At 48.6% G+C, this 18,952-nt stretch overlaps 1 protein-coding gene across 1 annotated transcript in view; it reads left to right on the top strand.

Moving 5' to 3' along the window:
• LOC133354910 (teneurin-3-like) overlaps positions 1-18,952 on the top strand; it is a 417,855-nt gene that overhangs the window by 95,602 nt on the left and 303,301 nt on the right. Inside the window, 1 exon segment of the mRNA XM_061572093.1 lies at positions 13,415-13,821. Coding sequence (XP_061428077.1) covers positions 13,476-13,821 — 346 coding nt within the window. The 5' untranslated portion in view covers positions 13,415-13,475.

Genomic DNA, 18,952 nt, shown 5'->3' with positions numbered 1-18,952 from the left:
TAGCAGGTGCATTCATGCCAGTTGATTGGCAGGTCGTGTGCGATGTGGGGTACAGTGTGGGTGCTCTCACTTCTTCCGTGATGTGTGGTCAGTGTGGATCAGTTGACCAAATGCTGTCTAGAGAGAGGCGGGCTCTCTAGTGCATCATCTAGTGGGAGGCCCTTCTGCCAGCAGTGCCATGTGCAAAACATTGCGGGGCTGAACCTTGAACAAGAAGGGCAAAAGCGAATGCACGTGTACGTCTCTGTTGATTGTTTTATATACAGGGACAATGAGTGCATTTTGTTTTGGGGAAGGTGTTTCCATCTTCAATGTGCGAACAAATTGATCTTGAACATAGCCGCAAACTTGGGGAATTTAAATCGCAAATGAATGTGTTAACAACGACATGTGACGTTGCCTAATGTGTTCTCGCCGTTCGATTTAAATCTACGAAGACATAAAAAAAACAGAAGTTCAGTGTGTAATTTGAAACTCCAACCACATCATTGCTTCGTGAACATAACCTTGTAGATAGGGGCTGATGTATAAAACACAATTTCACATGCGCATTGCCTTTGCACGATGCGGTACAGATGCGGATAAGTAATTGGGAGCATATTGTTTCGTGTTGTGTAGGTTTTGCCATGACACTGGCTTTGAGACATCATGTTCTGCTCCACAATCATGAAATGTTCCTGCAGAGCAAGTATATAAAAATGAAGTGTATAGACGTAGAGCTTTGACGTTTATTAAAAGCATACTGGTTTCATTTTGCTCCGCTGTGTCGCGCAGAAACAACATTGCATGTTTTATTTTGCGCAAGGCTTGCGAGTACATTTGCCGATGTTCTTCGTTCCATACTGTCCAGTGCAACGTGACACATTAATCCACAATAATGCCTTGTCACCGCCGTTTCAACATGCGTGTTGTGCCAATGCATTTGCTCGAGAAGAGAGATGTGGCTTATTTCTTTTCAAGGTGGCTGATGTCATCGTTTTTGTCTCCATCTCTAGAATGTTAACGCTGCCTGTTTCTCACGGGGGAGGGAGGGGGGTGCATTATTCGTGGTTTTTCATAAATCATGCCGTGCAAAACATAACCTACGGAAATGATCAACAACATCATTTTAAGGATGTGCACCTCCTGAGAAGATGGTGTTTCCGTGGTTTATAAAATGGTCATTAGGACTCTCCCACTGACTTTTTTAAAAATCGTAAACTGTTATTTATTTTCAGTTAGTTTCATGCATTTATTTTTTGGCCCGTGATTCAGTAATTTGAGTTTCGCTTAACCTAAGCGCCACTGTCTGGGAAGTGGCCTTTGTGACTGGCCCCTGTCGCATCGAATTTAAGAGCATCGCCACGGCCTTCCAAATGCGAGTCAACAACTGTGGCATCTGCCGGAGTTTGCACACACGGCTCCGGAATTCCAATGTGTGCCACAGAGATTGCAGAGAAAAGGTAAACAAAGCGTTTCATTCCCCCCCCCCCCTCCCCTAAGATTTAGTGTTTGGAGAAGTTTTTGTGTAACTTCTGGTTGTGGGTACCATGTTCCGCCAATTTGAATCTTGTTATGAGTTATGAAACAATTGAGTTGAGTCTGGACTGTCAGTCAGTGATTCTCCCACGGACAACTGTGTATAAATATATTTAAACATGGAGCGCTTCCTTCGCTTATAAATTATTCAGACGCGTGGCAGATGTGTTATTCTTGGTCCCCTGTTGTGCCGTGGCTTAAAAAGTCATCACTATCACCCAAGTATAGATTTCCCTGATTACAAAGCTTCCTAATCCACCACCCTGCAGAGCTCAACTCTCACGTGTGCTTCACGCGCTTGCCTTCTAACTGTTGTCTGTCTGGCAAACTGATTTGCATATCTATAAAGTTATGATATTTCTTGTTTTCGAACGGCTTGTTTGGTTTAAAATTGACAAAATGTGATCAACGCAGAGGGAGGGGGGGGATTATAGTTATTTGCAGCCAAAACAAATGGTTGCTAAATGACTGAAGTCACCAGACACGAGGCACGGGAACCATGAAATTATGTTGAGATTGGCAACAAACGCTGTTGGGTGTCGGCTAAATGTATAGAGTATTTTAGAATAAAAAAAAATCTTATTTTTATAAAGAGGATGCCTTCCATGGCGTAATGGTTATCGCACAATAGTCCTGCAATCCAGATGTCACCAATTTGTTCCCTTAGGCTTGACAGTCGAAGCAATGGACTGGTTTCTTAAAATCTCCACCCGTCTCTGTCCACCCCATGGAATGAATGAGTAGACCACATTGATTCGATGTGGAGGTTGCGTGTGGTGAAGTATTGGTACTCCAACCTCCTCGAAGCCATGTGACCAGTGTGGAAGTGTAGGCCAAAACACTACTTAGTGGAGCCCGTTTTGCCGGCAGCGGAGTGAGAAAGACATTGCAGGGCTGCACCTTTACCCTTATCATAAACTTTACAAAACTACACATCGGATCTCTTCGTACACTTGCACTCTCTTTGAAAGCCCCTCTACGTCCACTTGACGCACAGCCACTCGTCGTCGCCCCGACACGTACGCACCTCGCCACGACACGAACTCACGACCCCTCGACACGTACTCACGACGCGTCGACACGTACTCACGACGCGTCGACACGTACTCACGACGCGTCGACACGTACTCACGACGCCTCGACACGTACTCACGACCCCTCGACACGCACTCACGACGCGTCGACACGTACTCACGACGCGTCGACACGTACTCACGACCCCTCGACACGCACTCACGACGCGTCGACACGTACTCACGACCCGTCGACACGCACTCACGACGCGTCGACACGTACTCACGACCCCCCGACACGTACTCACGACGCGTCGACACGTACTCACGACCCCTCGACACGCACTCACGACGCGTCGACACGTACTCACGACCCCTCGACACGCACTCACGACGCGTCGACACGTACTCACGACCCGTCGACACGCACTCACGACGCATCGACACGTACTCACAACGCCTCGACACGCACTCACGACGCGTCGACACGTACTCACGACCCCTCGACACGCACTCACGACGCCTCGACACGTACTCACGACCCCTCGACACGCACTCACGACGCGTCGACACGTACTCACGACGCGTCGACACGTACTCACGACCCATCGACACGTACTCACGACGCCTCGACACGTACTCACGACGCCTCGACACGTACTCACGACGCCTCGACACGTACTCACGACCCCTCGACACGTACTCACGACCCCCCGACACGTACTCACGACGCGTCGACACGTACTCACGACCCCTCGACACGCACTCACGACGCCTCGACACGTACTCACGACCCCTCGACACGCACTCACGACGCGTCGACACGTACTCACGACGCGTCGACACGTACTCACGACGCCTCGACACGTACTCACGACGCCTCGACACGTACTCACGACGCCTCGACACGTACTCACGACGCCTCGACACGTACTCACGACCCCTCGACACGTACTCACGACCCCCCGACACGTACTCACGACGCGTCGACACGTACTCACGACCCCTCGACACGCACTCACGACGCGTCGACACGTACTCACGACCCCTCGACACGTACTCACGACGTCTCGACACGTACTCACGACGCCTCGACACGTACTCACGACGCGTCGACACGTACTCACGACGCCCCGACACGTACTCACGACCCCTCGACACGTTACTCACGACGTCTCGACACGTACTCACGACGCCTCGACACGTACTCACGACGCCTCGACACGCACTCACGACGCCCCGACACGTACTCACGACCCCTCGACACGTACTCACGACGCGTCGACACGTACTCACGACGCCTCGACACGTACTCACGAAGCCTCGACACGTACTCACGACGCCTCGACACGTACTCACGACGCCTCGACACGTACTCACGACGCCTCGACACGTACTCACGACGCCTCGACACGTACTCACGACGCGTCGACACGTACTCACGACCCCTCGACACGTACTCACGACCCGTCGACACGTACTCACGACGCGTCGACACGTACTCACGACGCGTCGACACGTACTCACGACGCGTCGACACGTACACACGACGCGTCGACACGTACTCACGACGCCTCGACACGTACTCACGACGCGTCGACACGTACTCACGACGCGTCGACACGTACTCACGACGCGTCGACACGTACTCACGACGCGTCGACACGTACTCACGACCCCTCGACACGTACTCACGACGCCTCGACACGTACTCACGAAGCGTCGACACGTACTCACGACCCCTCGACACGTACTCACGACGCCTCGACACGTACTCACGACGCCTCGACACGTACTCACGACCCCTCGACACGTACTCACGACCCCTCGACACGTACTCACGACGCCTCGACACGTACTCACGACGCCTCGACACGTACTCACGACGCCTCGACACGTACTCACGACGCCTCGACACGTACTCACGACGCCACGACACGTACTCACGACGCGTCGACACGTACTCACGACGCCTCGACACGTACTCACGACGCCCCGACACGTACTCACGACTCCTCGACACGTACTCACGACGCGTCGACACGTACTCACGACGCCTCGACACGTACTCACGACGCCCTGACACGTACTCACGACCCCTCGACACGTACTCACGACCCCTCGACACGTACTCACGACGCCTCGACACGTACTCACGACCCCTCGACACGTACTCACGACGCGTCGACACGTACTCACGACGCGTCGACACGTACTCACGACGCCTCGACACGTACTCACGACGCCTCGACACGTACTCACGACCCCTCGACACGTACTCACGACGCCTCGACACGTACTCACGACGCGTCGACACGTACTCACGACCCCTCGACACGTACTCACGACGCCTCGACACGTACTCACGACGCGTCGACACGTACTCACGACGCCACGACACGTACTCACGACTCCTCGACACGTACTCACGACGCCACGACACGTACTCACGACCCCTCGACACGTACTCACGACGCGTCGACACGTACTCACGACCCCTCGACACGTACTCACGACCCCTCGACACGTACTCACGACGCATCGACACGTACTCACGACGCGTCGACTCGTACTCACGACCCCTCGACACGTACTCACGACTCCTCGACACGTACTCACGACGCGTCGACACGTACTCACGACGCCTCGACACGTACTCACGACTCCTCGACACGTACTCACGACGCGTCGACACGTACTCACGACCCCTCGACACGTACTCACGACCCCTCGACACGTACTCACAACGCCCCGACACGTACTCACGACCCCCCGACACGTACTCACGACGCGTCGACACGTACTCACGACCCCCCGACACGTACTCACGACCCCTCGACACGTACTCACGACCCCTCGACACGTACTCACGACGCGTCGACACGTACTCACGACGCGTCGACACGTACTCACGACTCCTCGACACGTACTCACGACGCGTCGACACGTACTCACGACGCGTCGACACGTACTCACGACCCCTCGACACGTACTCACGACTCCTCGACACGTACTCACGACCCCTCGACGCGTACTCACGACCCCTCGACACGTACTCACGACCCCTCGACACGTACTCACGACGCCTCGACACGTACTCACGAAACGGTCACTGCATCGCGTGCTTTTCATATCGCTTCTGTGGCCGTCTGGAACACTCTTCCTTCTGATATTAGAGCTATGCACTTTTAAATATAGATTGAAAACTCATTTAATAGAACTGCTTTTTGTCTTTAGTTTGTCGTCCTTCCCCTGAATCTCCGATTTAGCACAATTGGCTACGTACGGTGCAAAAGTACATACTTTATATAATTTCATCTATATTTGTGTTGTTCTATATTTTTCTGAGTACTATTTGCTTTCTATCCTATGAACATTGTCTTATTGGCGAGCGGCCTATTGATGCTGGCACGGCACACGAGGCAGTGGGTGGCCAACACCACGCCCGGCCGCCTTTGTCACCCGAGCGATGTTGCATACACCTCGCTCGTAGCAACAGGCGTGGTCACGGTCAGCATTGTTCCGTCGCAACTCAAGTCACATGCCCTGCACACAACATGCGTGTAACATTCGCACGTGCGTAGACGTAACGCGCGGCCGCAGCGCAGCGCGGCGCCCCCCACGACGCCGTGTCCCGCGTTGCCCGCGACGCCGTCGACTCTGGGACACTTGGCCCGCAGTTTCAGACGGGGGCCGCGTGGCCCCACGTCGCGGAGACCATTAAATGCTCGGAATGAAAATCGATGATACTCACGGCTCTCCGCGAGGCGCTCGCATTTGTGACCCCCGCGGGAGCCCCAAAGTATAATTTCATATCCAGAGTGACCGTGGTTGCAATTCGGCGTGGCTGCGGTGTGCGCAGGTTGGTCCGTAATAGCTTATTGCTGTCCAACTACGCTCAGTAATGGCTGTATTTGGAGAGGTATTGCCATGAAGCCGCGTTGAAGTCCAAGTGTAAGAATGTATTTTCGGCTGCAACCCTGCAACTCGCTTGCTTGTGCCAATGCCAATAGAAGGGCCTCCACGAGATGGAGCTCTCGAGAGACTATCAAGATGGTGTTTTGGCCTACTCTACCACTCTGGCCAGATGTCTTGGAAGAGAGGTGGGGGTAGCCACACTTTACCACAACGCACGTGCCCCAACGATCCACTAACTGTGTTGAACACATTTATGCTGCCGGGTGGGCAGAGGAAGAGAGATTTATGACACTTTCCTTTTTTTTGTACTGCTATGCCGGGATATGAAATCTAATTGAGAACCTCTGGTGTTGCTAGTCCAGTTTGCTAAGCATTACATCATGGCAGCTGACCCCCATCCCCCTGGTATAATGTTAGATGTGAATGTATTTAATTAATGCGCATAAGCGAGCGTGCATTGGGAAAGATTGGAGGTGAGGCACACCGGCTTCTGCCACACTCTGTTGGCATCAAAACCAGCTGCTTAAAAGCAACCTGCCATTTACAATACAACACAAGTGCACTTTAGATGTATACCGCATCTACATGCGACTACATCCTGAAATTATGTAGAGGAGCAGTGGGAACAATTACACTGGTCAACACACTTTTTCTGGCATAAGGTATTCCAACGGTTTTAAGGTAATTTTGGGGTGCTGATTCCAATTCTGGCATCAGTTTTTGTCTATCACATCAGGTTTTTGAGATATCAAATATTGCATTTTCAATAAAAACTGCAGAAGAAAAATATTAAATAAATGTGGATATCTACATAAAATGATATTATAAACACACTATCCTAAAAATACAGCACCATATTTTAACACTAAAGCAGTCACTGACTCACAACAACTTGCAATCATAAGTGACAGAGTTAATTTCGGGTAAAATCAATGAAAATGGGGTATGCCGATAGCATATAAATGAGATGTGATAGAGCAAATCTGAGATCAGATTTGGAATCAGCACCCTGAAATTAGTTTAAAACAGGTGCAAAAGTCCAGGCCAGAAAAAAATTCATAATCAAGTTTTTGGGTTTAGATCGCATTATTTATAAATGTGTAGTAACCCTTCACCACCCGACACGGCCAATCAGTAAAAAAGTGTCACGTTAACAAAAGACAAATAGTTCACTGCCTTAGCCCACCGGTGTGTTGAAGCGTGAAACCACAACATTAACAATTTGAGTGTTTTTTTTTGTTGACCAGTGTTATTTTATAGAGAGAGGCAGTCATAGGCAGAGGAAGAAAGAAACACCTGAATCCAGGACTTAGGCAGGGATAGCACTTGTGTCTGGGGGAAGGGAGTTGTAGGTGTTTGTATGTTGAACTTCTTTCGTATCGTACGTAGCCAACCATGCTAATCGGAGGTGCGGGAGCAGCAGAGAAGAATGAGCAACCCCTCCCACTCATCCCCAGCTTTGGATTGTGGTGTAATCCAATAGGTGTACCACTTGGGGTTTGAAAATCTTTGATGTGGACCACAGACCTGATGTGACCTTAGAAACAGTGTGGTGGTGGTGGTAGACTCAATAGATTTACGATGAACATATTGTTTCAGTTGCCAGAGTGAAACCTTATGCACCTCATGATTTAATGAGAGGTAGAATGGTCGGTGTAGGGTGGAGCAGGTCATGCTTTGAACCTGGCAAACCTGAGTTTGATTCCTAGCCACGGCTAACATCAGTGGCGAGTGATAGCTGAACCGACAGTTTGACAGGGTCTGTAAGTGCTTTGTATATGTTTTTGAATAGTTTTTAAAGTTTTTGCATGAAACAAGCCAGAAAGAATATCGTATCTAGTGAGTAAAAAATTCTACTTTGGCTTTCACAACCGATATATTGATTGGTGATTAGTTTATTTTCGGTAAGATTTTGCAGTGATAATGTTATCTTTTTAACATTTAAAACCCTCCACCGCCTGACAGAGGCAGTCAAATAAAGTTGTCACGTGTGCAAACATGCAAATTTATTTTATATTTCAGCAAACAGGACGAATATTCAAAAGCGAGCAAAATGTTTAAAAATCTTGTACAACATGTCCACATTTTGCCAACAACTTGATTGAGTTGTCTCTGTTTGGTTGTAGAGGGTTATAGCAGACAAAAACGTACTCTTATACCTCCACGATCCGACTCTATGGAATGTAGGGTGTGCAATAGATACTACTGACTCTATAGTAGATATTACTGACTCTATAGTATATATTACTGACTCTAGATACTACTGACTATTGCGTGTATGGTGTGTAGGCATATACGACTGACTTGTATATAGGGTGTGTAGGTGTAGGGCATATATGCCTACAAAAGACATTTCTTTTCTTTTTTGGGGGGGGGGGGGGTCGACAATTGTTGTACACCTGGTGGATCAACTTATTACTCCTTAATCTGGGGGGGGGGGGGGGGGTGGTCCACTTTCTATAACTATTTCATTCAAGCCTTCTGAAAGGCTTTCGTAATTTAGTTGATGGACAAATGGAATGCCAGGCTTTTATAATACATATTAGAATGTGCGTTCAACGTCTATAAATATTCCTGCTCTCAACCTTTTTCCATGCCAGAAATTTGATTTAAAATAAAAAGTCCATCTCTCTTGCATAATAATAAAAAAACAATATTCTTACAGTCCGTCAGTCTGCGGCTCTTTTCCGGAGTAATATTTCATAACAACATTTGTTTAGGCAAGCAGTTTCTGGAAAGCCCATAGGCAGATACAAAATAAATAAATACATAATTTGTGTATGCAGAAATCTTGACTTAAAGCTTTTGTGACTGCCGGAATTCATATTCTTTGGGTCTTTCGGTAAAGTCACGTAGATAGATTTCGATTTAAAGCTTTCGTGACTGCAGGGATTCATCTTCTTGGTTCTTTCGGTAAAGTCACGTAGAAGGGAAATAATAAAATAATAAAAATGAAACATAATAAAATAATATAATATTTTATTATGTTTTATTTTTATTATTTTATTATTTCACGTAGATAGGTTCAAAGAAAATAACAAAAAACTACGACGTTTCGATCGCAACACAAGTGTCTGTCATCAGGTAAAGGGGGTTAGCTTCTCAAGGCAAACTGTTTATAAAGGTTTGAAATGGGCGTAGCCCAAGTGTCAGCAGCATGGGCGGGGCAGCTGATGCTAATGTGAGTGACGTACACGTAGAGGGCAACGACGGCGCTGGTGGTGGGTTTCCACCAATGAAACTGCTGCCAAGTAATCATTGCACCTCGCTTTACACACTCACAATGTTGACGGTGGAGGTTGCTGCTAGAGGTGATGGTACTCGAAGAGGCCCACGACGGCACTGGTGGTGAGCTTCCACGAATAAAGGGCTATGCTAGTGGTGATGGTAGTAGTGGGCAGTGATGGTCCCGGTGGTGAGCAATTTAACACAGTACATCAAATTCGTGATCTGATCCCATCTGTGAAGGATGTGATCCCTGACATGCAATACCCCGGCGTCTACAAACTAAGCTGTGTCTGCGGCAGTAGTTACATTGGGGAAACTAAGCGGCATGTCTCGGACCGTGTTCGTGAACATAAGACAGATCTGAAACACGGTAGGACCAATACCTCGGCCGTGGCTGATCATTGTTTTAATGCGGTGGGCTCACACGAAATTGATTTCTCTAAGACGAAGGTACTTTGCAAACCCACTGGCTATCAACAAAGATTCGTTCATGAAGCCATCCATATATACAGACATAGACACAATTTCAACCGATAAGATGGGTACAATCTCAGCAATCACTGGAAGGATGTTATCAACCAGTTTATGTCATGACTGGCTCTAATGTTTCCATTTTAGACATGGCATCCCTTTAATTTAATCGGTGGAAGCTCACCAACGGGACCATCATTGCCCACTACTACCATCACCACTAGCCGTAGCACTTTATTGGTGGAAGCCCACTACCAGAGCTGTAGTCACCCTCTACGAGTACCATCACTGACATTAGCATGAGCTGCCCCGCCCATGCTGATGACACTTGGGCTACGCCCATTTCAAACCTTTATAAACAGTTTGCCTTTAGAGGCTAACCCCTTTTTCCTGATGACGGCCGCTTGTGTTGCGATCGAAACGTCGTAGTTTTTTGTTATTTTCTTCGATCCCATCTCCATGACTTTACCGAAAGACCCAAAGAATACAGAGATATGCACTTTTGTCTGTTTTTTTGTGATCCAATGTGCTCTGTAATATCACTTTGTACACTTTATGATAACGTTTTATTTTTACATTGTCTTATTTGACCCACCGCTTTGATCCACTGCGCTAGATGTAGCCTTTCAGCACAATATCTATGCAAACCACAAATGATAAAGTCTTACACTCATTATTCGATGCGCGCCATGAGGAGGAAATATTTATTTTGAACCAGTCACTGAATCGTGACATGAGTTATTTTAAAACATGTTACTTTGTGTGCACAAGAATAAATTGGAGGTAAAGGCCAGAAACGACATTCCTGTAACAAGCAGAAGAAAAAAGCCTTGATTATTAGCTTGCCGTTGTGCCCGTATGCTTGGAATTACATTGAGAAACAGAAATGAAAAAAAACGTCAGTTTTAACGATTTCACTAATACTGGATATAAAAGTCGGTGGGCATGGGCAGGATCTGGTCACTGGAAGGGGATGCTGGCCGATGATTAAGAATAGTGACAGAGTGACAGCCAGGGAAACAAAATGCCTCCTGAACGGAACGCGCTCCACGGAGGAGATGGAGCGATGAGGTCGGTTCGTGGTGCGGCCGTCGGTGGATTGTTGCATCAAAATGGGTTTGTGAGAAGGCAGAGGCCTGGGGACGCTTTCAAGCCGGTAGTGAAATGAGCAAGGCTGTTGCTGATGATGATAACGAGGTTGTGTCGGCTAACCCGTTACCGTATGTAAGCTTAACGTGCCAACACCATGGTAAACATTGTGTTTGCTCTCGTGTGTATCCAGAAAACACGCCGTATGAATCCCCATTAATTTACAGGAATTCTCATTTTTTTATCGTCGAGCAAAAGGAAAGCAAATTGCAGCGGGTGTCTTGGGGGAGACATTGAGCATCTGGCGTTATCGTAATAAAGTACAGGCATCTTCTTGGTTCTTTCGGTAAAGTCACGTAGAAGGAAAATAATAAAATAATAAAAATAAAACATAATAAAATAATTATCACGACATTTCGGCCACAACGCAAGCAGCCGTCCTCAGGTGAAGAACAGTCTGTCGGGAAGACAGCATCTGACAGACCTGTTCTTCACCTGAGGACGGCTGCTTGCGTTGTGGCCGAAACGTTGTGAGAATTATTTTATTATGTTTTATTATTATTTTATTATTTCCCTTCTACGTGACTTTACCGAAAGAACCAAGAAGATGAATCCCTGCAGTAACGAAAGCTTTAAATCGAAAAAGTACAGGCATTCAAGCAAAACACGCTGGTAGTTGCAAAGGCTCCCGTCACGTGGAGTGAAACGTCGGACATGAGTTTAGTTGATTGGTTTATTCATCAACTATACACATCGGAGAGCCGTACAGCGTAGCTGTAGAAACCCATGCAGTGAACGTGAAGAAGGCAGTATGGGAAAACTAAGTTTAGATGCTTGATGAAATCTTCAAAGTAAAGTTTGTGGCGCGTGTTGATTGGGCCTTAATCAATCACTTCGTTACCATTCAATACAATAAATTATCTTGCAACAGGGATACGCTTCCTGTTAATGAGAGAATACCTCTGTAAATGAAAATATTTAGACTCCACTGCCTCAAAGCAAACTTCTGTCGGAATGCTAACGATTGCCAAACAATCACAAGACGTGTCGTTGACGTGAGTGGCGGAGGGGGGGGGGTTCTTTTGCTCAGTCCGTTGTTAATGTTTCACCTCATTCAAACCGGGCCCTATCGAGCACGAGTCACGCAGCACATTCGTGCAGTCGGCGCAGAACCCACTGCGTCTGGAAAGACCCATCGGAGGTGCCGCCCAGCAGCACCCGTTTTCGCTAGGCTCCTCAACTCGGCAGCGACGTTGAAGCGGCGATAATTCGACGTTGCTAAGTACACGGATAATTGTCATTTTATAACCGCTTGTGAAAGGTACGTGTGTGTGTGTGTGTTCCTGTGAGCGTCTCATCTTCGAGTTTAAATATAAACTGAATTGATCTGATTATGGTTGTCATTGTGTTGCTTTATCTCTGCTCCAGTTAAATAAAGGACATCAATCAATCAATTTGCGGTAGGAAGGATGTGGGATATGGTGCTGTGTGTGGCATTTCTCTCTCTGTGCCACCGCAACTCCTCCAAAATAATAATAACGGAAATACTATCATCGTCGTAATCATTGTCCACTGTAAATCTACTGCTGGATGAATGCCTCCCTTGTCTCTGCCATCTTTTTTACGATCTTGCGACGTAGCGCTCCACCCGGCACCTGCACACGAGCTAATTCCGTCGCTCCATCTCCGCGGGCGTCCTCTGGGGTGCCGTTCCGTTCCTTGGCCGCCACACCCGTTTGTTATTCTTGACCATCGTCCAACCTGCCTTGTTCTAGTTTCCTGCTCAAGCGCACTGATTTTTTTACTCACGTGGGTTTAACGATGCCGCTGGGCAGGCGCGCGTCCTCTCCTGCACGTGTTCCCTTCTATGTCTGGCTCGTGTCATTCCAAAACGTGGATCGCTCCACGCGTTTTCTTTCTTTTCCGTGACGCGTGCCCTCTGCTTATTTGCACAACTCTTCAGTCAGTGGGACACACACACACACAACAACAACAACCAGATTGCTCAAATATTAATCGGTCCAAGCCTTATTTCTTAAAAAAAAAAATGCACACTGTACAATGCCGTGGAAAAACGTGCGTAATTTATATAAATTATTACTATTCACCCTCTGTTGTAAAAAAAAAACGCAGGTTCCCTTGGCGCTCGAGCAAAGTGTGCGATGTTGCCTCCCCAGGTGCGTGCGGTGCGACCGCGTGAGCCCTCCCGGGGTCCCACGGTGACGTCCCTGCGCTGCCATGGAGGTAAAGGAGTTGCGTCAGTACCACTCGCTCTCGCAGAACCGTCCGGCCAAGGAGTGCCAGTACTCGATCGGCGCGCCGAGCCGCGACGACCACCACCTCCACCACCAGCAGCAGCTGCAACAGCAGCAGCAGCAGCTGCAACAGCAACAGCAGCTGCAACAGCAGCAGCAGCGCGCCGTGCAGCAGCAGCAGCAACAGCAGAGCTCGTGCGGCGAAGAGTGTCTGGGTCACCCGGGCGCCCGCGCTCGTCACCCCTACCCCCCCGCGGGGGACTCGCTCTACGAAGCCGATGCGGGGTATGGGCTCTCCTCCAGGGACCCCAACAAGTACGCCCGGCAAGGTGAGAGTCGCTCTCGTGTTACCGCGCTGACGCCGACGCAGATGCGCGTTCAGCTGCCGCCGCGACCCCGGCCGCGCTCTGACAGATGAGCTTCTCTCAGCCTTGCCGTTAACCCTCGAGTCCTCCCACCGCCCCCATTCCCCCGTCCCTCCTCGAATAATGAATTTGACGTCTTTTAACGTTGCGCCGCGGGCAATGATGTTTGGGGGGTGAATTTTAAAGGGTTGGCCTCTGCGGGGGGTTTGTTCAGGTGCCCCCACGTGGTGGAAGGTGCGTTTGCTGTGCTGCTTTAGCGGCGGTGTAGCGGTCAGTGCGCTGCGCCACGAACCCGGCGACCCGAGTTCGACTCCCGCTCACGGCCAACACCAGAATGACGATTGTCTCAACCGGTCCAGGGCCTCCCCTGGGTTGACTCAGCCTCAAATGAGTACCTGGTGCAGTCTGTAAACATCGACGTTGGGGAGACAAAGGCGGCCGGGCGTGGTGTTGGCCACTCAACCCCACGTGTGCCGTTTCCGGCCTGCATAACTGCTCGCTAACAGCACTTGCCCCAACAGTCCGTTGAAGGCTATACGGGGGATCTTTGTTTTTTTGCTTTCGCGGTGGATCTCTGGGAAGGTGCGTGCAATTAATCCTGTTACCCGTTAACATTATCTCCTTTTTTGAATTCAAGGAATTGTTGATGAGAGCGTTAACCCTTGTGTTGAGGTCAGGCCCCAATGTCCCCCACTCGCCCTTTCCCCTCCCTTTGCCCTCCTCTTTGTGGTGGCGTTTCCCAGCTTAGCTTCAGTCTCTGCATCCATTCAGAGCCTGTAGAATGATTCATTGTCGATTGGGATCATTTAAATAACAAAATGTCCTTTTTGTTGCAACAGTGCACGCATTGTTACTTTATTTTTGGGGCTTTTTTTGTAATGCTTAGAATTAAAGTCACATACGTGCATTTAGACATTTTGGGGATAATTTGTTTTCTTTATATTTGATTCAACGATTAGGGATAATGCCATTGTTCACTTGATGAAAGACCGTTTAAAACTTTCTACAGAAAAGCATCTCAATTATTTTTCAACTAAATTACGAATGTGCTGTTATTTCTTTTTTTATTTCATCAACACAAAAAAATGACACTGCTGTTTCAGTGGAGAGCCACTCTGCAATTTGCTCCTGCAGAGAAGCTCTGTTAGGTTACAAATCAACTCTGAATTATAATTATTTCCCCATTTAGTCGACCACCAGATGTATCCACCCACTCAGTTTTAAATCGTGGAGAGGACCACATGTGCGCGCGTGATTGTTGTTAAAGAATCCGGTTCTAATGTGTTCATTGCGGGGCCGGAAACCATCAGTCAGGTGTGCGTGCGTATGCATCTCAACGCCGTGGGGAGCCTTTGCGCAGTGGTTCGCACGCCGAGCTACGAACCCAGTGACACGAGTTAGATTCCCGCTCACGACCAACACCGGTGATGGTTATCTGCTGAACCGGTCCTGGGGGATCTCCCCTAGGTCGACTCAGCCTCAAATGAATACCCGATGCGGTGGGTAAAACATCGCCACTGGTGAGTGGCGATTTGGTGCTGGTCACGCACTCCATCGTGTGCCGTGCCGGCCTTCATAGGTGCTCGCTAACAGAAACTTCCCCTTACAGTCTGTTAGGGCTATACCGAGGGTGGGGGGATCTTTGTCTTTGCTCTTAATGCCACACCGCCCACGTGTAAGATCTCAGAGCGTCTTTAAAGCCGCTCGACTACAGCACGGACCGAGCAGAGTGTTCGACTCGCTTGTGCAAGGCGATCCCCAGGAATGGTTTTACTGCTTCTCAGCTCGTGATGGAGTTGCGATGGGGCTTTGCAGAAGATTTTTATGGCCGAGCAATCTGGGCGTCCTCTGCATTTCCTTACCAGTGCTGACTTCCGCTATCAATGGAAAGCTCCAGCTTACCACCTGCCCGTCCGCTTTGCTTTTACTGGGTAAAAAAAAACCACGTGCAACATTAAAGACATCGCGTCAACAGCTCGGGCGAAAGGTGCCAGGGCAGATCCTCATGTCGCAATTTTTGAGAGATGGATTGTGTTGTGGCCGAAACGTCGTGAGAATTTTTATTTTAATGTTTTATTCTATTATTTTATTATTTCCCTTCTACGTGACTTTACCGAAAGAACCAAGAAGATGTAGATGGCTTCGGGGTGGGAATCATTCAGCAGTGGATTGATCATGGCTGCTGCTACCGATGATGATAATGACTGGCTTGCGGTGCAAAGACAAAGATTCCGCATGGAGCCATACACACTGACTAAGCAGTGGTTCTTAACCTGGGCTGCACGCACGCCCTGTGGATGCGAGATGCCCTTTCTGGAGGTGCGAGACCATATCAGCTTCTCACTTGCAAGGCTGAGTTGACCTATGGGAGACCCAGAACAAGTTTCTGATGCCACTTGCCACTCGTGGTGACCAGGAATTGAACTTGGATTCCACTGCTCCGCATAACAGACAAAAGACCCCCTCCCATTATTCAGTCGTGTGAATTCACGCACTGCCCCTTGGCTCATTGCCAAACAAATCGAACGAGAGAAACACCTCCGTTCACGTCACAGCAACTTGTCACCAAGGCGCGTCTCTTTGTTATGAGAATAGATTGGAGCATAATCCGGTGATTAATTCAAGCCGCAGATAAGATGACACGGTGATCTACTCGTTTGATGAGCATAGCGGTCCTCAGAACCCACAAGGGGACCGGGACAGACAGCTCAACATCGCCACCGAATGTTCGTGCTCTCAGATGTGGCGCGTTCCCATGCGACCCCCCCAGAGTGGGGTTGAGAGTTGTAACGCTCCCGCACTGCCGTCATTGCAAACAGACACTCCTTGCACCAGCTGAGTATTTTCGCAGTTGAAGGGTTAACACAATTTAGATCTGCTCTCTTGATTCCGCAGCTCGCATAATGAAGACTGCTGCTCACCAGTCGGGACCACGTATTTTTTCGCTTTCTCTTGGCCAATTACACTGTTGTGACTAATTATTACCCATTGCAAAATAATAGCTCCCTGTTTATAAATGTAGTGTTTTTATGCATAGCGTTATCCCCACAATATCCATTTTGTACTATTTTATCACTGTGTGTGATTTCATCGGGCTCCACTATGTCAATATGCAGGGGGTCTCCACACAGGTTTCAGCCTTTAATAAAGAATTATAATTAGCCGTTTTGAGCCTGGTTCATAAAACTGTACAAGACAAAGATCCCCCGTATAGCCTTCAACAGACGGTTGGGGCAAGTGCTGTTAACGCGCATCTATGAAGGCCAGAACGGTACACGAGGGGGTGGGTGGCCAGCACCACGCCCGACCGCCTTTGTCTCCCCAGCGGCGATCTTAACACACCGCACCAGGTACTCATTTGAGGCTGAGTCGACCTAGAGGAGGCCCGGGACCACTGGAGATAATCATCACTGGTGTTGGCCATGAGTGGGAATCGGGCTCGCTAACTGCTACACTACCGCTCCCCCACTACACACACACTGGCTCGTGAGAATATCGTATGTTATGGATTCTCATCCATTCTAATCCTCCATGTGGCGGCCAGGGCGTTGGCGTTGCCACGTGATAGTCGCAGACTGTGGCCTCCCTGAGGTGCTTCTGTTACTTTGCCGGCGAAGGTCACCCGAGATGTTTTTTTTCGGTTTTAAAAACAAAAATTTGAGCGTATATTTAAAAAATTGCGGTGCCCCACAATATTTTGACGGCGCAGTTCAAACTGACGTCGAATTATTTCGCGGAGGACACCTGCATATACGGCCAACGTCGTTGGTTATTTTTTACCATTTGCTTAGAAACTGCGCACAAGTATCGTGTGTATATTGCGGAGCTGCGTGCCCGGCAGCCTGAGCTCGATTATCTGAACCGGTCCTGGGCCTCCCCTGAGTCGACTCAGCCTCAAATGAGTACCTGGTGTGGTGTGTAAACATTGCCACTGGGGAGACAAACGCGACTGGGCGTGGTGATGGCTACCCACCCTCTCGTGTGCCTTGCCGGCCTTCATAGGTGCTCGCGAACAGCAGTTGCCCCAACAGTCTGTTAAGGCTACGTGGGAGAGCTTTATTTGCATTCTCAATAATTTACTTCTGAATAATCACCTCTACTGCCTCCTTAGCTGTAGTTTGTTTAATGTGATAATGTTCATTGCAGACAACTACACACCAATGCATTCATTTGGCGAATCAATATATCTGTCCTAAGCCAGGTTCTTAAAGGGGTATTTATATATATATATATGATATCAAGATCCATTCAAATGTTTCATTTAGAAAGGAATCCATCCGGATTACTAGATTTACGTTTATGGCTGTGTTCATCTCGAGATCACAATGTGCTTAAACATACAGATTGAATTAAGTTCCAGGGCATCCTTCATCTGAATCTGTCGGAAGAGAGCGCCTCTTGCCCGGAGCTCTGCGCAGAGAATTGAGACCGCCGAGTTGTGTAGCCAGTCCCACATACGAGCCACAGAGCAGTGGCAGAGCATCATGCGTTTCCCCTAATTGTTTGTCAGTATCATACATTGTGATGCTATATCATTCGACATAGCGGAGCTACACAGTCCACAGTGCCGCACAATCTGTACTGTTATACAACCACGGCTATGCCCCCCCTCCCACTCACCTTCTCTAATATGTGTGCACCAACACGGTGAAGAAAAGTCAAATAACCACCACAAGCAAACACGGCATGGCTCTCATCCAGCAGTGGATTGGTACACGCAGTATAGCATTCACATATCTCAGCACACACAACCTGTATCGCCGTGTATATTTTCGCCGTTGTGATACTCAGTTCTACCGATGTGCTTGCAAAGTGTTGGGAGCGAAACATCGGACAGACGGCATCACAAACGCGCAAGCACAACCGAGAGCCAAATGTGTCGCTTTCACCAAAAACATGTTTAGGTTACACATGTGCTCCTTTTGCTTTTGCTACCTCCAGAACTGTTTAAATAAAAATAGATATTAATGATTTACAATTTTTAAAACCCCCATTAATTTAACCATCAATTGTGGCGATCGATATCTCGCCGTGTTGAGGTTTGCCACCAAAAAATTGATGCACTGCATTGAATTGATATTCCATTAGTCCCAAA

Source organism: Lethenteron reissneri, chromosome 49 (assembly GCF_015708825.2).
Source record: "Lethenteron reissneri isolate LAM-NWPU_2019-01 chromosome 49, ASM1570882v1, whole genome shotgun sequence".
Taxonomy (NCBI): Eukaryota; Metazoa; Chordata; class Hyperoartia; order Petromyzontiformes; family Petromyzontidae; genus Lethenteron; species Lethenteron reissneri.
Note: the sequence above shows the minus strand (reverse complement) of the source record. Positions and strands in the feature narration are given on the sequence as shown.